At 39.5% G+C, this 24194-nt stretch overlaps 1 protein-coding gene and 1 long non-coding RNA gene across 3 annotated transcripts in view; both read right to left on the reverse strand.

Annotated features, from left to right (window-relative positions):
• LOC117825494 overlaps positions 1-5209 on the reverse strand; it is a 70501-nt gene extending 65292 nt beyond the window's left edge. Inside the window, exon 1 of the long non-coding RNA XR_004633855.1 lies at positions 5121-5209. This is a non-coding gene — a long non-coding RNA (uncharacterized LOC117825494). The remainder of the gene's footprint in view (positions 1-5120) is intronic.
• The window catches only part of lsamp (limbic system associated membrane protein), an 899933-nt gene that overhangs the window by 645946 nt on the left and 229793 nt on the right, over positions 1-24194 (reverse strand). The window contains exon 1 of one of the 2 annotated variants that reach the window (XM_034701352.1): positions 14747-14939. The exons of the other annotated variant lie outside the window; for it this stretch is intronic. Within the exon in view, the coding sequence (XP_034557243.1) occupies positions 14747-14852 (106 nt within the window). The 5' untranslated portion in view covers positions 14853-14939. Of the gene's footprint in view, positions 1-14746; positions 14940-24194 lie in introns of those variants that run through there. 2 annotated transcript variants of the gene reach the window in all.

Consider the following 24194-nt stretch of genomic DNA (forward strand, 5'->3'; position numbering starts at 1 on the left):
ATAAACTCAACTTTTGCATCATGTGTTGCTAAATATGGAAATTATGACATTTGAAGAGAAAAGCAAACAAATAAACTTTGTCATTGAAATGTCAAGATAGTTTACTTCAGCAGCTCAATAGCTAAATTGAAATAAATCAATGAAATAATGTGAAACTCTGTCCTTCCACCTGTGTCTGTTTATCTTCTGCTCTCACCACAACACACTTGAAGCTTCTCTGGAGACTGTGACCAAACAGGGTGTGACAAATCCTTCATTGCATTATGCAGATTAGTGCCTCCAATTGTGCACTCCATGTCAACATTGTCCAGATAGTTTACTTCAGCAACTCAAGAGTTAAATTATAAAATACAAATCAATGCACAGCGTGAGAAACCTTCATCATCAGTTTCACAAAGCTTGTCCACATCTGTGCCGCAGCACTCACAACATGAGGTGTGTGTGCGTGTATGTGTGTGCACGCGCGCGTGTGTGTGTGTGCGCACGTGTGTGTGTGTGCATGTGTGTATGTGTATGTGTGTGTGAGCACAGGAGAGTGAGAGTAAGTGGTTGTTGTTGTTTATGTTCTAAGTGTGGGTCTAATTAAAGTTTAATTCAGTGTGAAGGACTACAGTATGATTGAAGTGCTCCACACTGAGTATTATTCACAGCCTCTGACAGGAGAGAGCAGAAACAACCACAGCAGCTTCATAAGAGCTGCTGGAAAAAGCTTCACTGAAAGCTTTCAAAAGACGCTTTTGTTGCTCTGCAATTTTTTTCTTCACCACATGAGATGGAAGTCTTTCTACTGACCCAAAGATAGTAATACTGTTGACTTTTTATGCTTCATAATAAATCTCATAAGCTGATGATATGCATCTGCTGATGCAGATATTAGAAATAACACTCTGTATCTGTATCTGCACAAACCTCTCTACTGCTACAAAAACAAAAGCTCTTTTTTTATTATGAGCTCAGAACAGACATTAACCAGCTCCTCCATCATCACACCTTTTAACTTTTACATTGATCCCACAGCAGCATAATATTGGTGCTCCAGTGTGTGCCACCTTAGATACCAGCACACTTGGCCCAACCATCATGCTTCTGTCAAGTTGATACTGAAGGCCAGACGTTATAGGGGGATACCGTCCAAACCTTTAACTGGTAATATAAATAAATAGCTGAAGAGACAAAGACATGAAGCATCTCTGTTCTTGGACATGAAGATATTGTGGCATCACAAGGGGACAAGTTGTGGATGGGTGCTATATGATCCATGGCTATCAGCACCCAGACAAAATGGCCGCAAGTAAGCACACTACAACTCCCAGCAGCCACCACTACCTGGACAGCTGCAGGTGCTTAAGAGCCTTGATTTAGGCAGGACAAAGGAGCTGGAAATCAGACTGGGAGAGGGAAGCACACGGCTGGAAGAGGAAAAAGAGAACTGGGAACTGAGCACAGGAAAGTAACTGAAAGGAACCTTTTTTTTTTATAACAGAGACTTTAAGTTGAACTGGACTAATTTTTGATTACTTTTAAAAGGAACTATTTTCTCCTCTGGGAAGTTTTCAGTTACCTTTTGAGACCTTGTTTGAAGAATGACCTGAGTTACCTTTATGTTTTGTGTGATTACACATGTGGTTAAATAAACCCCTCCTTTTGTTGAACCAGACCAGAGACTGTTTTGGAGTGATTTTACACTTTCCCACCTTGTACCGCCCTAGAAACCTCTCATGATGTCACAATATTTATTCTCTCCCTCTCCTCAGTGCTGCTGAACTGTACAGGCTGTTCAAATCAACAGTCAGATACTTTATTCTAGCAGACACATTAGAGCTGTAGTCGAGCTGTCTGTGTCAGTTAGTCTGTAGAGTCCTGCAGGACAGCAGTCTGAAAAACTCAGGAAATGAAGAGAGGCTGGACTGTTCAGGAGAAATAAGAGCTCCTGGGAGAGTTCAGCTGTTTGTTCAAGATGCTTTAACTTCACTATTAGTTCATCATGAGGTCAAAGGTCATTATGTAAGGCAGTGACCCCTCACATGAGAGACTTGTGAAATCATTAGAGCAGGAGAAAGATGTTCACTGGAGAGATCGTTACTGTATAGCTGAGACAGACAGAGAGACCATCCGAGTGAGCCTTTGCCACCTTTACTTCAAAGTGTTATTGTGTAAGCATGTATGTTATAAATAACAGTGGATTCAGCGTTGCTTGCATTAAACACTGGAAGTACATTAAATGATGCCTGATAACACCGAATAACTCCTCTCAGTAGTGCATCTTTAGCTAAAACTAGAGCTTTCAATAAGCAAAACAAGCTTCTGCGTTTCAATACTTCATCATTTTATGTCTGTGGGGATGTAACAATTGTCATGGATGAGGATTGCCGTCTCCATCTCTGAGCTCTGTATGAAGTGAGGAACCATACAGCTCGAGCTCAGCAGTTAAGCCTGCAGGGAGCTGAGATGACACCAGCTGAAGATAAACAGCTTAACCTCCTGAAGTCTATTGAGATTATAGAGCTGCTCTGAATATGAATTATAATCTCTGTTTATGCAAGAAGAGAAAGTTTCAGAGCAGTAGACTTTTCCGACAGAGGCTCATTATTTAATCTGAAACAAAGTACTGAACAAAGAGCACAGAACTAAAAATTGTGTTATGAACACTTTGTAATTCAAAATGCTGCCTCGATTTTAATCTGTGATAAATTCAAAGTCAGCAGATTTACTAATAACCACATCATAATCCTGCTGATGACCTTACTCATTCATGACTGAGTGCTCTAAAATATTGTGGTATCATCAATATGAGTGTGCCTTCACCTGTAGTGTAAAAACAACACCACAAACTGTAGATCCAGACCTCTCTCCAGTGTGATGAGAAAACAGACTCACTCAGTTTCCATCATGTAAGAGAGAGTGAGGAGAAGGCAAACAGCCCAACCAGTCCATCCTAAACAATCTGTCCTATACCCGCTATGCTCTCATCTCTGCAGGGGGATATCCTGACCTTCCACAAACACTGTGACAAACAATGAGCTGACAACACAGACATGGTCAGCACAAGACTTGATAACAGCTATCATAAATGTTTATGTTTTATATATATTCTGTGCCTGTATTTTAAAGTAAGTAAAATTATTTACGTTCCATAAAGTGCAGAACATATTTCAATTTTCGTTGGAGCCACTAAGCGGTCTACTACTTCCAGTGTTTTCAGTAGAGCTGTGAAAATATCTCATCTGTGCTTTGGGACTGCGAGTTCATTAAGGGGGATGTGATGAAATTAAAAACCAAACTTAAACACAATCAGTCTTGTGTCTCAGTTTCTCACTGGAGACCCAAGAAGCACACAAATCTCTCATTAAAGTTACACAGTTTAATTTGTCCTAATTAATTGGATGAATCACAGAGAAAAGGGCATCAACTTATCACATGAGACTACGAACTACAAGCCTCAGTCAGCCAGAGCAGCAGGAGGACAACATCATGGAGCCTCATGTTAGTACAACTTTTGAGATCTTTACAAAAACAAGAAATAAGTCTCTTTATATTTGATATAAAATCCATAAACTGATGTTCTAGTATTCAATAACGTCATGAAAACAAGTGACTACTAATGTAGTCGTGAAGTCAGCAGTCTCTCCAACATGAAAACAGCAGAGGAAAGATGACAGAACAGCAGAAGAGTAAAGAAGAGAGCTCATCTGTTTGACCTCTGATGAGTTTTTCTCTTTATAGAAAATGCATAAATATAGAATCTTAATCCTCTCTGAGCTCAACTGCATTTTATGCAATAACAACATCAAAGTATTCTTTCTTTCACACACAAACTGACTGCTGATGGATTCACTTTGCTGCTCAATGACAGTGTCAGAGAAGCAGCGTTGAATTTCACTGACAGCACATGTACTTCCTTTTGATCAGGCTGATTCAAACAAGAGAACAGAAATCACTTGTTCTTCAATGAATATTCATCAAATTAAAATACATATTCATCAAAAACGTTTTCATCTGTTGGTATTAATGTCTGTGTTTAGTGGAGGTGGTGATACCTGGAGGAGGAGATTATTCTAATCTCTCTGACACACTTCATTTAGTTTCTCATTAACACTTCATTAAAAGGCCAAAAGGACCTCAGCATTCAGTGTGCCTCATTTAAAGTTATCTCCAAAGTGTCTGACCTTACACGCTGACAGTAACCTCCCCACATAAATCTAAATCACAGTCACATTTTTATCACATAACTCAATACATTTAGACTTTTTGAATAAAAAAATAGCAGATACTGTACTAAAGTACTTTATGAGCCACTATGTTATCCAGAGAACAGACAGTCTGAGACTCTCAGTATGATGAGCTTCTGCCAGAGAGTTCTGAATGCTCAGGTTGTGACTGTTTGTTAACACCTCAAAGAATCTCAAATGTATTCCGGTTGTCTGAATAAACATCCTTATAATTAAAAAGCCTGCCCGGGTTTGTTGCTGGAATAAAAGCCTTGTCTGAAAGCCACCAAACATGTTTGCCACCAGAAAATATCAGAGTTTATAGACATATTGCAGACAACCAAACAAGCAGGCACGGAAGCAGAGATTTAGGTCTGGTTCAAGAGCATCAGTCAGAGCTGAAAGTTTCAACTAAGAAGAGGAGGACAAACAGATCCAAGTTCTCATCAGGTCCATGAATCTAACATGTTTCTTATTCAGCTGGTCTTGGATCTGACAACAACCCTCAGAATCAGTCTGTTTGAGGGATTAATCAACATAAAATTCTAACCACATTACCCACTGTGACATGCAAAAATTATGAATAAAAAAATGCAGATCTATCTGAAAACACATCTGAGATGTAGTTACTGCTGTCTGGATATATTTTCATTATCACATCACACAAACATGTGCACAGACGTTTACTGTAAAAGCAGTCATGACAACACAGGCAACAGTGCACACACGTAACACATCTCTTCTCCTCTCCATCTCCTCCAGCAGAGGTAAGGATGAGAGATTTGGATCAAACTGAAAGCATCTCTGGTGAGACTCTGAATTTACTCTGTGTTCATTTAGCTCATCAGTTCCTGAGCAACAGGTCAGAAAAAATCATGACTGACATTTTTAAAATATCAGATGTTTTCTTACTGTCAGCGATGAAGATCACCGAGCAGCAGGAGGTCGACTTTGTTATCCAGCCAACATGACAGACCACACCTACACACAACACAGACACACAGTTGGCAGTCTTACCTAGAAGAGACAGAGCGGGGAAAAGAGACAGACTGTTAGACAATTTATTTGTGACATCATCAACAACATAACTATTCATTTTAGCTGCAACTGTGAGGAGCTCAGAGCTACAGGAGTGTGAGGATATTGAGAAGCAAAAAGACTGATGTAAAGCTGAATTTAAGGACAGATGTAGGGGTGGATCCAGATTATTTTAAGGTGGGGGGCACAGGGGGGTACAACAGTTAAGTCCGGGGGGCCATCTAAAAACCACAGAAATGAAGGCAGCGCCGACTTCAACATTCTCGACCATTAAGTACTTACACTCAGTTGTAATAGATAGTACAGAAGACAGTGTTTTGATGTCTTCAACTTTCTTTAATTACACAAATGAATGAAGGCTAGACTTTTTCTCTGCTTCATGCACACTGGAAGTAAATCCAGTTCTGCCAGACAGCCATATCACAAGCTTCTATACCAAACATTAGTGGTCACAAAATAATCAGAACAAATTACATTCTCACAGAGAGAGCAATAATATTTATTATGACTGCTTGGTAAAAAGTAATGATAAACAACTTACAGCTGTAGTTCCACACCTGGACTGGACTGTTGCTAAGCAACCCAAACATTCCTCTGAACTCTATTACTCAGAGTAGATATTCTGTGGTACACAATAGACTCAATCTTATAAATTCATTTGCATGTTCTACTTTTTGCGACCAGTTAAATAAGATTCTGCTGTGCCGGTGTTATAAAGTTAGCGTTGGTCTGCTGTTGCTATTTCTTGTTTGAATTTCAAATTAAGAGCCCCTTAATGGAACGAACATGGTACAATCAGATATAGGGTTAGGTTTTGTTTTTCCGCTTGATCACAGAACGGCGGGTAGTGACATTAATTGACAGCATGAAGATCCAATGAAATTTGGGGGGGCACATGGGGGAGCCAATCAGATCGCAGGGGGGGGCGGGTGCCCCCCGTGCCCCCACGGAAGATCCGCCACTGGACAGATGTACTTAAGTTCCTTGATATTTATTTAAAAGTTCAAAAGAGTGAAGAAGCACAGAGGCAGACTTTGTCTCAACTTGAAATCACGCCCCAGCTGTTTGGACTCACAATCAAAGGGTTATTTTTGACCAAGCTCCCAAGAAAAGTCAGACCTCTACCTGAGCTGAATGAAACCAGCCTCAATCAGGCCTGGCAGGATTCGTCTGTGCTGTGACGGACAGAGGAAGAATAATAAGGCCTTCACATCCTTGTTCATGTCTCTGTCTGCTGAGTGAGAGCATGGTATGTGTGTAAGGTCTGACTGAGAGCAACAGGGAGCCGATATTTAAAGGAGTACAAAGAGTTGATGGTGAGCTACATAGATAGAAAACATGCTGTGTGGACTTCAGAATAAAAGAATGTTGAACTGAACAAAAGTTAGATGTAAGATCCAGGCTCCTCAGCACCATAGACAGAGACAGTGCAGGAACAGCACAGTGCTCAGTAAAAAAATTCTTCTCTCCAGAGCTTTTGTTCCAGCTCTCAGCATGTTTTTAAATCACAGGAGAGGTTTTCACTTTTCATAGCAGGGAAATCTCTGCAATTAAAAACATTAACAAGGCGTCTGTTCCTGTGTGGTGTCTCTTTAAGCACTGACAGTGAGCTAACATACACATTAACATAACCCTGAACTGTTGAAGCTAAATGAACATCGTTAGTGTGATTAATTAAACCTGTGACTTTACGGCTGTGACATCACACAGGTTGTCTTTTTTGCAGTCAACCACCTACAACACAGAACTGCAGGGACAGCATTCAACTCTGATTGCTGTTAGTTTGACCAAATCACATCTTTTCAACAGGACAGCACACAGTGCATTGTTCTCTGTGATCAAATCCCTGTAATCTCAGGATCAACTGTCTCTCTGCTATACCCAAACAATTCAAATAATGATATAGACTGAGTAAAGATCAGCACAGAGAGTGTCAAGTTGAACAAATGAAAGTCAAGCTCTATAGAAACATTGTTTTGCTATGTGAGTGAGGATGTAAGAACAAATACACACACCACACTAAACTTATTTTAGAGAAAAGCTGAGAACAAACTTGAGAGACTGAATGACTTTGTGCTGGCAGAGAAAGACGAGAGGAAACTTTGGAGGAGGACAAGGACAGTGAGGTGAGAACATCAAGATATACAATATTTACGGAGGAGGAAGAATCATATTTGGAAACCTGTCATGAATACAGTGAGAAGTAAAGACTGAGTAGAGGAGAAAAGAAAACACAACTGTAAACACCAACAAATACATTTGCTCTGAAAACTGTGAATAATCACTTATCATGCACCACAGGAGTTTCTATTCCTCACTGACAGATGAGGCAATTTCTACACACTGAACCTTTAAGTCAAAGAGTTTCTGCTCACATTGATTTAGTCAGTGTTCACACATATGCCAGATGTTTTTTAAATTCTATCAACATGGCTGAGCTGTGGTGTTTAAGGCAAGATACAAGGGTCATGTGTTCACTTTCTATCCACTGAACACTATACATGAGGCTAAATCCTTTCTCATAAGAAGGTATTTAGATGACCTGATACACTTATACCGCCTACACAGACTTCTGTTACACTGTGATTACACCTCACCTGCCCTCTGCCTCATAATATTACCCTGTAGAGTACAACACTTTGCTTGGACTCCACTCTGTGTATTATTCTCACAGCTGTATCTTTAAAACCTTGATATAATAAGAGAACAGCAAACTGTATCACCACTGTATCTATAAGAGCTATAAATGTACAGTTTTTACAGAGGTTCTGACATTTGATAGTTTGGCAAGTTTGTCTGAAGTGAAGTTCATCTAATGATATGTCCCACACCTGCAAGTTTGAGGAGCTTTATTAAAGTAAATTCAGTCTGAATGAGAGAAGAAGAAAAGTAGCCTCACCTGTCTTTAGTGAGATAAATGTTTTGTCACAGCAAAGACATATAACGTGACTGAACAGATTTAATATCTCAGTGAACAGCTGCTTGTGCTTCATAACTCTGCTCAGCTGTGCTTATCACACACATACACAGGCCTCTCACACAATACTGTGCAGAGCAGGAGGGATACTGCCTCCTTCAATATAATCAGAGCTCCATCAGCAGGGTGAGATATAAACAGCACCTATGGGAGCTTTCAAACACTCTCTGCCTTCATGCACTCTAATATGAAATTTGATACAGAGAAAACTGTGTGTTTGAAATATAGCCAGAGCACTGAAATATAAAAGAAAAGAGAAAGCATTTCTGGACTGATCGGTAACTCACAGATGTCAAAGCATGACCTATGGACTTTGCTGTGTTCACTTCAACTCAACAACTGCAAAGGTTTGCAAAACCAATAAAACCAAGGAAATGCTACTGATGAAGACTCATTGGTGGAATATTTCTTCACCGTGTAATGAGTCACTAGTGTCCAGTCAGCAGTTTCTTTCCATCAATTCTGAATCTTAATATGAAAACTGTAAAACTGTATTAGCAAACCTTCACAATCCCAATCAGTACCCTGGTATTGGCTGTGTGGTTGTAATCCAGAGGTCTTGTCCTCTCTTGTGAAAATGCTCATTGAGCAGCTTTTAAAACATGTGACTCAACAGAGCCCGGAGTCAGCAGTAAAACAGAGGGAGAAGAAATAGACCCTCAAGGTTAAATCTCTAGACCTCTTTACCTACTAGCACTGAAAATGATAAATGTTATCAACACACAAATCATCCAGATTTGTTCAACAGATCATAACAAGCAAGACGTCCACAAGAGCAAAAATGTCCTAACATTAAACATTTAATCCAAAGACAGACCCTGAACCTCTGCTGCTCTTCATTTTGATCATTTTACATGACTCCTTCATAAACACACTTTATAAATAAACTAACAGGGAGTAATACAAACATTCATCACTGTGTGTTTGACTGGTGTACATTTCTTCATTACATGGTCCACAGACTTCTGTCCTAATGTAGTCCTCAGAGCGGTCTGACTGACTCTTCATTATTAGTCTGAAATGGCTCACAGCCAGACTAAATAAAAACAATGTAAAAGTACAAAGATGAAGAAAGTGAAAGTCTGGAGCTGTAGACGTTAAAAACAAGATAGTAAACATGGAAGTATACAACAAAAACCCAGTCAGTCTTAGTGTGAAGTCTGCTGCTGTGTGAGGAGATTTAAGTGTGTTCATTGTAACAGAGTATCTGTCTGGTGTCATACATGTTAAAGGAAAAGAGAAAGAATGGCCGAGATGATTCAGTGGGAGGTCTGAATGAAACCTGACATTATGGAAATGTTCAGGTACATCCTGAGTGTGTAAAAGCTAGACTGGAAAATGAAATACAGAATTGAAGTACATTACAAAGTAATGGCTTCTAAAGGTCCTATTTCTGATGATGGTGATACAAAAGGTAAAATCACTGAGCACAGTGGTTCAGTCATGCAACTGTTATCAGTTATCATCATTTCCTCATTGCTCACTAGACGTTCAAACGTGAACAGTTGTCCCAGAAGAAAAGAGGTAATAACGTCAGATTGAGCTGCTGCTTGAGTCCAGCTTGTCGCTGCAGACACTTTGGATTCAACAGTTTGGGTCAAAGGTCATTCTGCAGATCATTATTTGCATGCACACTTTAAAGAGGAGTGGAGTGGGTAGAGCAGGAAACAGAGAGAGATTGGGGGGGGGTGACATGCGGTAAGGGACCACAGGTTGGAATCTAAACCTTGCCACCCGAGGGCTATAGCCTCTGTACACGGGGCGCCACCACCAGCGTGTGTGGGGCTTTAAATGGTGGATATTCTGTGATGACTGACTAGTTTGCCTGATGAAGGTCTGGTAACAAAATGTTGCCAGTATTATTTTTTTTTTTGCAAGTTGGACAGTGTGCAGGATTTTTGTAAATTCAATTTTCTGAGCTTCTCACTCCTCTCCTACGCACCTTTCCATGAAGTAGATGTGTGAAGCCCTTTCTTCACTCGAGCTGAGTGACTAACCTGAGCTGTCCAACTGAGACTGTGTTATTGAAGGGAACTCAAATGAACTGTGGTTTAAAATGGAAAATGGAAAAGTTAAGCACAAAGTTGAGTTGTGTTCTTTAACTGCTCTGTGTAATGACCAGAACCAGAGTCTGTTCTGTGGGGAGTTCACTGTGCTTAATGCATGACTGCCTCTGTGTATCTTTCAGAACCTTCGCTTATTAAAATTATTCATATCACTGAAATTAGTTTCACTTATTTTCCCAAGATAGGACTACTGTAAAATTGCACTGTTTAATACATAAATTATGTATAATGTGTACAAAATCACAGCAAGAGTAATACAGGCTGGTTGTTTGAGGAATATAAATAATTATATAAGAGAAAAAAAAACATAAACCTCTTTTCAGCTGACAGGAAGTGAAACAAAAATATCAATTCTAATCACATGTATTTTGTTAAAAACAGAGAACTAAATATTGAGCAAGTTTAGGTTAAGTACAGTCCACTTCCACTTTTTATAATGGCCCACTAAATAAATAAGAATAACAGATCCGTTCACATGTTATTATTTAAGACTATCCTCCTCAGTAATCTTTTTTGCATAATGTTATGCCCGAATTCCAGTAGTCTTGTCGTCCTTGTTGGAATTGAAGAGTAACAGGGAGTCAATGTTAAAACTATAACCACCAAAGATGAGTAAATCTTTTTTATGATATTCATTTACACGTCTAAACACTGTTTTTTGTTTCCACATTTCTGTTCTTTAAATCCATTGACTATAATGAATGACCCCTGCTAACTGCTGTTTAATATAACTACAAGATGTGAGCAGTCTCAATGAAGAGCTGGATTGCCTGCTTTGTTTTCTTCTGGTCATTGATACACATAATTAACTAAAACCACACTTTGTTAGAAAGAAGTGGAGTGTGATGGAGAGGTCTGAGCTTGAACACAGAGACACAGTCACATAGAAATGAAGTGATGGGATTTAGAAACCAAACCAAAGCCTCCAGCACTTCACTCACTTTAATCCTTTCTTGTAAGGACAATGAATTCATGAAGACAACAATGAGCACTAATTACATTTTCTAGTAGAATCCACTGACAGAACATCAGTTCATGTTTGCCTCAGACTTATAAATGTAACTGAAGACATGATCCTGCTTCAATAATATCATGAAACTATTTGCCCTTTTTCAGTGAGTAAAGACAAAGACAATCTGTTCGACAGAGTCCAGAAAATGAAAAAAGATGGATGGAGCAATCAGTCATGTTCACATCTATTGATTGAGGGGAAGGAAACCTCGCAAATGTAAAAGATCTCAAAGGAACAAAACTGATACGAGCTAAGACAACTCAGCCAGGTGGATTCAGGACTTATTGGACAGAATAATCAGACAGCTGCAGTACTTCCAGTTCTTCCTGTCAACAGTGCGATTATGAATAAAGTTCTAAGGATTTAGATTTTAATAAGATGACACAGGAACAGACAGACAGTGAAGTGGTTGAAAATCAGTGAATTGACCAACAGGTGGGACAGCTGACAACCACAGAATGATCACTCAAGGTAAAATAAACTCAGCTGCATCACTTCTACAGCCCAGCAGGTATTCTTACTGCAAGTCCAAAGTACATGGAAAAGGTTGTAAATGTACTTTCAGCCATCTAGCAAACCACATAATGTGTCTTTAAATCTACAACCAATGTAAAAGCAATACAAAATCCCATATTCAAAACAACACAACAGACACTAACCGTAACACAATCATAATCGAATAACTAGCCACACATCTGTAGCATGTTGACAAGTATGAAAAAGGGCAAATATTGGGCATCTAAGCTGTGTGGATCAAGATCCAGATAAAACTTCACAGAACAAGGACAGTGTATGCAGCTGTCCAATGAAGTCTCTAAAGGTAACTTTGAGATAAGCACGTCCTGCTCAAAAACATCTTTAATGTTCAGTTCTTTTCAAGGATTCAAAATGAATCAGATATGAACCAATCACAGAACATCTGCACTGCAGCGTCACAATCTCAGGTTCCATGACTCCACCTTTAAACACAAATTGTTCAAAAGTGCAGGATGATAGAAAAATAAAAAGCCTCAAAAATCAGCACCTATGCAGACATGTTATACTTTGTTTAAAGTATTTCAAACAGGAGAAAAATCTAAATCAGTGGAGACACATTTAACTGATATGTGCATACTTAAGATTAGAATCATGAAACGTCTTTGGTGATGATCTCCATCATATAATCTTCATGTTTTTTAGAGGCCAGAGAAGCCAGGATGAATCAGCATGGACACTGGATGAATTGAATGGATGTATGTGTGGAGGACATAGGCTGTATAAATAATGGACACTGATCCATGACGTCCCCCATCTGTTCCTGAGCGCTGTTTTGAAGCCAATCGATGGCGGCAGCCATAAGGGAAACGCGGAACTCAACCAGGCATAGTGACGTAAAGGGGTGGAATTTGAGCCTCCTTGCTAACAGCTATATATTCCCGTCCAGGAATCAAGTCAGTCATCTCCTTATTTGGGCATAAACCCGTAATCTTAATATCTTCTGAACCGTTGCGTTAGAAAAAAAATCACCCCCCATACAGTGTGTGCCGATAGAGAAATTAGGTATGTAGAGCCATGCCGTTTTTTTAAACAGGCTGTAAACATGTTTATTAATGCTGCAAAGATCGTCTTTTTTGAATCGGTGTGTAGTTTATCCGGTGTTTCTGCAGCGGTTTCACGATGAATTGCAGTTTATAACACTTCCGCAAGGGCTTCATATTTTTAGACCGGAGAGTGCCGCTTGGTGGAGGAGTGTCTCTTAAATTACACAGTAAATGTCTGATGACATCAAACACGGGAACATGTGTTCTATATGGAGGAATAAAGTCTATCTGCTGGAGGTGTACCTGAACTCAGTGATGATGATGTCATCTGTATTCAGGTAAAATTGTGTTATTAATATTCTACATGAATTAATGAGCTTTTAACAACGCTTGTGATTCTAATTCAACCCTTAGGCTTTAGACATGACTAATTACGATCTGCCTTTAATGAAAAGTTGTCATTAGTTGTCAAACTTGTTTTAATACAGCAGTCAGACAGAGATGAATTTACAAGCTTTCAGGAAATCTTCCCTGAGGCACTTTGGCTTCATAGGATTCAAACCTTCAAACTTCTCTGCTGCATTTGAAGCTTCTTCAAGAGTTTAAGGTTGAATGAGAACAACTCAGGAATAATAATTCAGTTCAGTTTAAATCAGTTCAACAAAAAACACTGATGGGAAGATCATGGTAGATCAGTCAGAGCTCAGGATGTGCAGTGATCAGTCCCTCCAGGATTTCGCGGGATTTTTTTGTGATTGTTGCGGCCCAAAAAGCCTGAATTTGCGACAGCTTTTTGAAAAAATTGCGGTGAAAGTTGCGATTTTTTTTGTTGCTTTTTTCCCCCAATAACATCTCAGGGGCAAGTAAATACGCTAAATTACAGTTGTTTTTAGAAAACATTCTTGATGTGGCCACTGTGACTGTGTTTTGATTCTCTTTATTCACAGAAAAATGCCATGAAAGGTCTGTATTGCACATTTACGACGGTCCCTGAATGCACCTCGCAGTGACAGAGGCACTTCACAGGCAGTTCACGCACTCTGAAATGAATCTGCATCTTTGTTGACGAGGAGTTGATCAAAACTTACTGAAGGTGTCTGATGTTTCACCAAACTGGATTAAATCAAGCTGTAGACGCGGAGCTTTTTAAGGTGATGGCGGCAACAACGTCAACCCTCAAATATTAAACAGGCGTCCCCCGGTTGTGTCTTTGTCACTAACACACACCGGGGGAAAAAACATCAATGAAGATGAGACAGATGCATGGAGGTGAGGAGAGCTGGTTCATAAAGCACACCTGCTGCAGGTAGAGACCAAGCTAACACTGAGCCCCTCAATCTATAAATAACGTTGTCATCGTCACTTGTCCTGCCTGCTGTCCCCTCTCTTCACCCGTTCTCTGCGTGTTTTATTGTTGAAAAGTGCCGATCAAGTGAGGACTTATGTTTATGTTCCTAGGAAGTGAAATTGATGACAAAACTGATGACGTACAGGGGCTGAGGTTAAGGTAATTGGTCAAAGTTGCGAGAAAGTTGCGCTGATTGTATAAAATTGCAAGGCTGCGAAAAAATCGCGCTGATTGGTTGAATTTGCGTTGATAGTTGCGATCGCGAAATCGCAACTTCCTGGAGGGACTGAGTGATTCAAACTAACCTAAAGTATTGACTTGATGTTAGTTGTGGTCAGCATAGATTATTAACTTGCTTCTTCAAATACTGTACCTTTGATATAGATAACAAAAGAGGAAGACAGCAGAGGGTAAAGAGTTGAGGTCCAGACTGTGACTGATTAAAATGACATTTAAGCTGTCACTAGAGGTGCTGTAGGGAGAATTAATTCCAGTGAGAATTAATTCCAGGCTCTAGGTGTATCAGTATTTGGTGTCGAGCATTTGGTTAGGCTAAAGGTAAAGTAAATGAGCTCACCTGTTCTTGAATTCCTGCTAAGTACCTTCCCAATGCTCCTCAACAGGCTAGCTCTCTCTTTCTGGAAAGATACGTCCACACGCCAGTTCTTCCTTTGACAGTTCATGTGTTACAGAAACACGCGGACAATAACTTTGAACAAAACTAGATAACAAAAAAAGGAAAACAGGACACTTGACGGCCTATTCTAACAATCATTTCCTCAGTCACATTCCACACCTGTTTCAAATTTACCCTAATTAATTTGACAATCACTCTTCTGATCAACCATTGGACATGAATAGGTAAGCCCCTCCCACAAAATCTGACAGCCACTAGGGAGTGTGCCATGACAGTACTGAATACATATGTAAAATATGTAAATGTGTAGTTTGTGTTACTTAGTGGGTCTCTCTGTGGATCTGTATTTCAATCAGATATCAGACTGCTCTTCATCTACATTCACAGCCAGCAGAGCAGCAGAGTCTTTAATAAACATGTTAGGAAAATGATAAAAACCATCAAATATAATTTGACAAACTTTAGACTGATAAGAAGCTGTCTTTCAGTGGATGCAGCCAAGACTTTTATGCATGCTATGATCCTTTCCCACATGTCATATTGTATCACATGCTGGGGTCAGGCTGGGGAGACGGTCATTAAACCACTTCACTCTCTGTATAAACAAACCTTAAAAATATTGGACAAAAAAACAATGCAATACCACCACTGTAGGATACTGGAGAAACATCATCTTTTGAGCTTTGAGAATTTTAAATTATATTCAAATGTGTGTCTTGTGTATAAGATTTTAAATGGCTTGGCCCCGCCTCCGCTGCGTCAATTTATCAACTTTCGGTCAGTGGACTCTGTTAAATCAACAAGAATCTCTTCGTTCAGAAATTGCAATGTGCCCTTTCGCGGTACTGCCTTTGGGCAGTCAGCTTTTTCTGTGAAAGCCACAACTCAGTGGAACACCTTACCGGAGGACATTAAGAACAGTGAATCTCTCAGCAGCTTCAAAACCAAACTGAAAAGTCTGCTAAAGGACACTCAACACTGCAACCACTGATTTGATACTTTTAACTTGATATACATACTGTTTGTTTGTTTGTTTGTGTGTGTGTGTGTGTGTGTGTGTGTGTGTGTGTGTGTGTGTGTGTGTGTGTGTGTGTGTGTGTGTGTGTGTGCGTGTGTGTGCGTGTGTGTTTGCGTGTGCGCGCATGCGCTTGTGTGTGCAAGCAAGTGTTTTTACAATGTGATGTTTTAATTGTGACTTGCCAAGGGACTGCAGATGTAAATTAGCTTTAAGCTAACTCTGGTACAATGCATCAGATGGTGACATTTATGTTAAATATTGTACATGGTCCCTTTACAAATAAATTGAATAAAAAAAAAAATAAAAAAAAAATTTAATAAGAGCAGCAGCATGTTTTCATCCTGAACTGTACAAGAAAGTTAACCAGCTAAAGCTCATTTACATCCAGATAACCAAGAACACTTAAAGCCTCTGACTCTGCTCACACATTATTACAAGAATCTGTGAAGCAGAACAAATCAGCTCTGTTCCTCACAGCAGGCCAGTCAGACAGGAGGAGAGCAGAGCAGCAACAACTACTTCACTACTGAACTATTCAAACCAACCAGTGACCTCTGGGTTTATACACCATACATCCAGCTCCAACAACACACTGCAGCACATCTGGACTGAACTTTATGTGGAGTTGTCCCCCTGGACTCATTAGTTTTTATCAAACCATAAAGAACCAATTATCATCACTGAAGCATGAAACCTTGAACCGCCTGTTGTTTCATTTCACACTGATGATTTTTATATTGTGTCTCTCAGACTCTCACGTTGTACACAGAGTAAGCTTACACAGCGCTGTGCTGATTTATTTAACTGACCATAAATCAGAAAGCTCCGACCCTTTACTTGAATTAATTTGCATCTCATCAAACGACAATTTTTCTCTTCACCGGCAAAACTCTTGGTGTAAAAATTATGTTTAAATGAAAAATTTCCAGGTGAACTTGGATTACTGGGGAGTTATGGGAACCATGTTGGTAAGAATATTTGATTATATGAACCACATTTTTTCTTGTATGAACAAATGTATAATAGTGCAAGAACACGTAATTTTTTACCTGCAGTTTAGGATCCACAAATGGAAATTAAGGAATGAAGGAGACATGATCTGAGAACAATTTAGACATGTATAATTCAAACACTGAAGTTGTAATACATCTGGTTTCTGTCAGTATCCTGCAGCAGTTATTTAGAGGTCTGTGGGAACTAAATAGAACTGGGTTTGACCCATATTGGCCCTCTCAAGAAATTAGCTATCACTGCTTTTCAAGGAGCATGTGTTTGTCTATCTTTAAATATGAGAGTTAGGAGAAGCATGGAGGTCTCTTCAATCAGTACAAAAAAATATCTCTGTTTGGTGCAGCAGTCTTGTAAAAATATTTACTCTCACAGTCCTCAGCCATGAGCATAATGTATCATATGACTATGAGCTGCTCCACAGCCCTGGAAGCATTTGGAGCAGAAACATGACGACATCTATCAAAGACCAAATGCACTTTCTGATTGTCTCATTTGTCTGAATGTCTGAGAGCTCTGCAACATCTAAGCTACAAATGTGTTTCCCACTCCAACACAGTAGGAACCCTCAGTAAGGCTTCAAGAGGTGCAGATTTATCAGTCACATTTATCAGGATGCAGTTTTCCGGTAAAGGAGAAATAATGTTTTCTCTCTTTCAGTGTAGAGGAGCTCAAGAGTTGATTCTAAGGAAGACAAAAATCCTAAGAGTCTATAACAGAAAGCCCGTTCTTCACTCTAACAGTCAATCTCAAGAGAACTAAGATGACCCTTGAAGGAATTACACTCAGTTTTCTGTCAGAAACTGCATCTAAAATGTCAAAATGAAAAGGACACAGCTTCCACTTGTTCTCTACATGCTCTGCCAGACAGTCTCTGACCTTTTCAATTGTCAAAGAAACACTCGTGTTTTACACATTTTTTATGAAGATAGATCCTCAACAGCTAGACATGCTTACATCCCTGTACCTGATATAAAAATAGATTTTGACAGGTACAACACTTGTTGACACTTCATTAAATTGCCAAACAAAAAGACAAAAAATCCCATAAAGAAGATAGTTTTTGTAGCTGGCTGAGTTAAATCCATGACTATATAGGTATTACACTTTATACATTAGCATCTGATTCACAGAGCTCTTTTATTATCAGACAATCTTATTAATGAGAACAAATACAGATAATATATGCCTATAGCTGGTATGACATAAGTACTATTAATATGAGTTCACTGATCAGAGATTCAGCTTATATCTTTAGAGACCTTGAGGCACTGAGTAAAACAGAACTTACAGCTAATTAAAATGCCTACTACTCTGTTAATGGTCCATACAATGTACACCTGAGTTCACAAGTTATGATATTTTGAAGGGAGGTAAAATGTATGTTGAGAAAATAAGAAATCAATGTCAAGGTAAACTGGAGTTTCAGATTATCATTGTGGTCAGCCAAGACGGTCTGAGGCTTACATGAAAGTATCTCATGTATTTAGGAAAGTCTCAACATACTGATAATCCAACTCTGTATTACTCTGGAGCAAAAATAAAGACAGAGTTTGCAGTTTTTCCCATTTTCACATAACATGGTCCACGGAGTAAAGCCAATGTGAAGTCCGCTCCCCAACACATCCCACTCTCACTGTGTTTTATGTTCACAGTCAATCAAATATGCAAGATGATGATAAATGGTAAGTATCAAAGGACACCTTTTTACATTTAAAGTTAGGAAAACAGATGGGGTTCAGAGGAACTAGAGGAAGAGAAATACATCAAAACATAATCAGATCTTAACTGTGTGAAACCACTCTCCAAGATCAAAGATGGTGATTGCACTTTGAGCTGCACCCTTCTGTGGAGACACTGAAATTTGTCACCCTCATGGATGAAAACAGTAGACTACACACCTTTCTCTTCTCACTCTCTGTTTAAAGCAACATAAAGACAAAAAGTATGACAGTAATTAAGAGCTTCAAGCCCCACAGTTCAGATTTGTGTTCAGCTGTCAGAGACTGAAGTTCCTCCCTCGCTGATTGGTTTGGGTGTTTAACTAAACGCAGGAAGCCAGAAGGACATAGAGTAATATCGCAAGATGTGTATCAGTGATCACAGTACAGCCAAAGATTATCTGTCAGACCACAGCCAAGTCCTCAATAAAACACATTTCATGAACATCTGTCCCACCGGCTTTGCCCTACACCATCAGCTTCTTGTTTCTCAGCTCCACAGTGTTAGGGTATCATTTTAAACTTCAGTCTGTGTCAGTCTTGTATCTCACCACTGGGACTTGTTATGTTTTGTTGCTCCCTCACGGTTCCCATCCTGGCCTCTCCTGCTGTGACAGGCTGATCTTTTAGCCCTGCCCTACACACTGTGAAGGCCAGTTTCTTGGCTTCAATGGCAATAATATTTCTACCAGCCAGTTAACTAACCTCTGCCATCCAGCAGAGTGTGTGCAGCTGTGTAGGTGTGTGACCTGTGCAGTGGGTTGTGTTACTCTTTCCTGACCTCCCTCCACCTTTGAGATAACCAACTTTCATTTCAGTCACATCCTAAAAAGACAGTGTCCAACAGCAAAAAGTGGAGAGAGAATAAAACAGAAAGAAAAACAAACACATGACTCTCTCTCTCCATGATGTCTATGTAAGAACTGGAACTGTGCCATCAAATTAATTGTTTTCTTGTCTTTCACTGCTGCTCCAGTGTTTACCAGAGAGACTGAACTCAATTGAACCAACTGTCCATCTGCTGTCAGTCAAACAGAAAGTTATCATAAGAGCACAGGGACACTTGGAGGGACTTGGGGACTTGCATAATGACGGCATTCAGTGTGTTTTTATTCGCAGATTGAGGGCAGTAACAGAATCCAACAGCACCACAGTGACAGTTGCATGTACAATGTACATGCTGTTCAATGTTTTGTGTGGGGCAGATTAGGAGCTAAATTGCTTTTGTCCTGAAAAATCATGTTGGTCGTTCATTATTCTTTTCTCCAAGGAGAGCAGAGGAACAGTAATCTACAGAGCAAATATGGATTCAGGGACAGAACATTTTAATCTGACTTTAGTTAATGCAAAAAAAGAGACTTGGCTTTCCCGTGAACTGCATTTTTTTTTTACAGTGTTATCTTTGAGTCAACATTTTAAACAGCAAATGTGCTGCATACTGATAGTGGAAGTGCATGGTTAAAAAAAGAGAGACTCAAATGTTTCCTTATCAACAGAAGCAAAAACCTGCAGAATGATAGATGTCACTTTAGACCATACTTTATTTTTGTGCCTAACTTTGTGTGTGAGTAAAGACTTATTTTATTTTTTCTGTACTTAAAAGCTCTGTCGTACGTTTTGCCCTTTTTGCGACAGACCTCCAAGTTCAGATCACAGAGAAGCAGACAGTAAACAGAGCACATTGTGGAGAGCTCTCTGTCAGTCCTGTCACACAGCTTCCTACAGAGAGGGAGGGAGAGGCCGCATGAAGAGCCTATTTATTATATTCAGTGTTCCATGTTCTGTCTAAAATATCCCAGCTCCAATAAATACTGGTCATTCATATAATGCTTATGATGGTCAAAAGAAAAGTAATCATCATGATTGAGAGAGGCTGGATGAGTACACCAAAAAACCCTTACAACATACGGTACAACATCCTCAACAAACGCATAATCCAATTCAAACAGATACAGGACATACTGAGAAAGAAGCTTGTTGGTTATGAAAAAGATCAGAGTGCTGCAGGGCTCTGACAGGATGAGCACAGTCAACAAGCTGCACCTCTAACATACACTCACACACACACACAGTACCATATTAGTATTCATGTTGCCTTTACTATATACTGTGGAGAAGAGAGTAAACACAAGTTTAATGAAGAGAAGCAGATGAGCATTCACAAATTCTGCAATGTGAATTCATCATCACATGCAAGCCTGCAAAAAGGCCACACACCAGTAGACACACACAGAGTAGATCCTCCGTCCTCAGAGTGCAAATGAGCTTTCTAGGAGCCTCTGTCACGGTTTAGAGAAGCTACATTATGGAGGGCAGTTTAAACAGCACAGTGTTGCATCAGAGCCTCAATGACATGCAGGGAGAGGAAGCCGAGCTTGCTGTTATGGTTGAGCACAGCTTGAATTCACATTAGTGAGGGAAACTTGGGCTCCTGGAATAGTAGGTGAAATATTGAAGAACTTAGCATGTGTTTTCAACAAGTAATCCTACAAATGGAGCACAGATATGACTCTTTCTAAAGTCTGTGTAGAGAAAGACAGAACCACAAGGGGTAAAATGTTTCTGTTGGCACTCCACAATACACACAGTGTGTAAGTAAGTGTGTATGCAACTTTGATGTAATCCTTGCTGTCGCACTGCTGTAGCAGTGTGTACAACAGTACCTCCAAGATCCTCAACATACCACACATTTCACTTATAGGCACAGAAGACCCAGCTAAGGAGTTAAAAGATGTTTTTTTTAATACATGTATTCATCTCAGAAGTCTCGTCAGCAAAAATAGACACTTGTTACTTGAAGACCAATTTGGAAGTCAATGGGAATACGCCAGAACACATAATTTTGTAAAAACACCGGCTTTATATCACTTCTTCTCTACATTGCAGAGACATGGACCTTTGTCAACAAGAGAAGTAACAACATATTTGTGGTCAAACAACAGAATTGAAGTTATTTGGAAGAAAATACACCAAGAGAAATCAGACAAGTGTATGAGGAAGAATTAATGGAACTCTTATCAAACACTGCTTTTAGAAATCTCAATGCAGTCTAACCACATTTAAAATAAGTAGAAAAATTGAGCATGTCAGGATTGGGTTGACTGAGATAAGTTCAGTTTAACCATCCAAGTTAGAACCAGCCCTAATGCCCTCAATGCAATCACTGTGACAGTCATTTAAATGATTGATAGGGAATGAAGGAACATTGTGGGATGCAATAAACAATACACCAAAGAGTGACAGACATTCAGAGTGCTCAGAAAAAACTAAGACTATGAACTACAGAAAGAAAAATAGCATCAATGAATGTCAAATAATTATTTTGTTTGTTACTTCTTTTATTATTTCCACACTGAGCTTTTATCCTCATGACAAAGAAAGGCTTGAGTTCAGAAAAAAGCCATGTGTAGGAGTATTGATTCCCTTTCTTCTCACACTCACCCACTCCTTGTTTACTACTCTCTCAGAGAGTCTGAATCACAGTGGGTGCTTTGGGAGGCTCAACCTTTCTGTATTTAATTTCTACAGCAGCCAAACATTTCCTCCGTGAAGAGAAAACTTGTAAACCTACAATAATGTAAATTACTGTGTCAGATCTGTTGAAGCCACATAATGAGTCATGGACCTTTTTCTCTGCAATGTATTACTAATGTAAACAAGACACCCTGTCTCATATCTTTCAACATTTCATTTATTTATTAATACTTTTATGGAAATCAATTTGGAGGGAAGTGAAAACCACGTTTCCAAACAGCCAGGGCGTTAAAACAAGGAAAGACACAAACAGTAAATCTCAGAAATATTGAACATTATATTGGAAAGAGGAAGAATTCAACAGATATAACAAGACTAGATGTTAGAAAATGTAAGCTGCTGGCCAGTTATACCATCATACTATGTTGACTGTATGGGATCTTGATCAGCCCACTCTGTTGAGAATATAATAAGTGTGACTTTTCCGTCTGTTAATATTTAAGGAAATAATTGTAGCTAACATAAGAAAAATATTTATATGCATATGACGTGGGCCTTAATGGATTAGCTAAACCTGTGTCCAATGAAACATTCTTTTACATGCTGCATAATATATATTCATGTGGTCTTGCATCCCAGTGGTACCATTTAAGAAGATGCACCAGTTTCCCTTCATTTCAAGTCATCCAGATGCTAGAACAAGTTCATAATGAAACCAGAAAAACAAACCAAGGTTGTTAGAAATAAGTTAACCATACATTAGGAAAAAATGGTTCAGTTTTGATCCAGCTCAGCCGGAAGCCGGAAGCTCTTTTTCTCTTCAGTTTAAGACTAATTAGCTGTTTCCTAGGAAGCAAAAGGAGGCTGACAGCGTCTGCTTCATGCCAAGATACCAGAGTGTGTGCCAGCTCAGTCTGGCATGGTGGCAACAGAGAGGCTCTGAGGTCAGGTGGAGATGAATTAATGAGAGCTCAGGCTGATTAAAAATTTAGAGTTTAAATACCTTCATATAAAATGATGAGGAAAACACCAGGCTCATTAATTTAGCCATTGGTGTGTAAACTTGATGTGATTCTAAGGGATTTCTGTCTGAAAGGCAGGAAGAAGCTCAGTGAGATGAAACGCATCAGAGCCAAAGTCGTCTATGAGTTGTTTGCAGCAACAGCTGCCTCTGTGTCCCTGTGTGAGAGTAAAGATTGAGCATCAGAAGTCAAGCTCTAAACCAGAAAGCCTCATTCTCTTAGGGTGAAAAACAAGTAAACAAAACAAAAAGAAAGAAAAACAGAATGCACAACACGTCTTCCAAGGTGAAGGTAAAAACTAACTCAAGAGATTGAATGACTTTGTGTTGAAGTTGAAGAAAGAAGACAAAGACAGAAAAGGGAACGTCCTCTGAGTGAACCAACGGGTGATTTTTCATTCACGGAGGAAGAAAAAAAAAATTCTGCTTCAGAACTTATCAGTAATTCCTGGAGAGGTAAAGAAGGCAAAGAGAAGAGGACAAAAAACACACATTGGAAGTTTAGTATGCAAGGCAAACATCTCTTCTTTGAAACCTGTAAATAGCAGAGCAGTATCCTCAGCTGTGGGCCTTTCTTTCTTCCTCTGCTCGTTTACAGTATAGCAGGCGGTACTCTTTGAGGTGTATGTATATGTGTGTCTGTGTCTGTCTGTGTGTGTGTGTGTGTGTGTGTGTGTGTGTGTGTGTGTGTGTGTGTGTGTTAAATCAGTGAAGGAGTGTGTTTATATACTGTATTTTCTTTGTTGTAAATTTTCATCTTTTTAGCTCTATAGGGGCTCTTTCTCTGCAGTGTATTTTTGAGTTCATACATCTCCTTGAGGCTCAGACTGTAAACCGGTGTTATTAACTTGTGACTAAAGAATTGTTTCTTGCAGTGTTGGTGCTCACAGACCAAAGACTCTGAAAAGCAGAGGCAGAGGTCCTTGTGCAGGCAACGCAACGGCTCATTCTTAGTGCCTATAACAGCCACTTAAGTCTGGGCTGAATCCAACTCATACTCTGTCTTTATAAAGCTTTGTCTGCTACTGACTGAGCCTTTCCTCTTTGTTCCCCTCCTCTGCAACATGCTGTACAGAGAGTCAGAAGGTCGATAGCTTGTTGAACTCAATGCTTTCCCGTCAGCACAAAGTAATGTATGGTATAGGA

This window comes from Notolabrus celidotus, chromosome 14 (assembly GCF_009762535.1).
Source record: "Notolabrus celidotus isolate fNotCel1 chromosome 14, fNotCel1.pri, whole genome shotgun sequence".
Classification (NCBI taxonomy): Eukaryota; Metazoa; Chordata; class Actinopteri; order Labriformes; family Labridae; genus Notolabrus; species Notolabrus celidotus.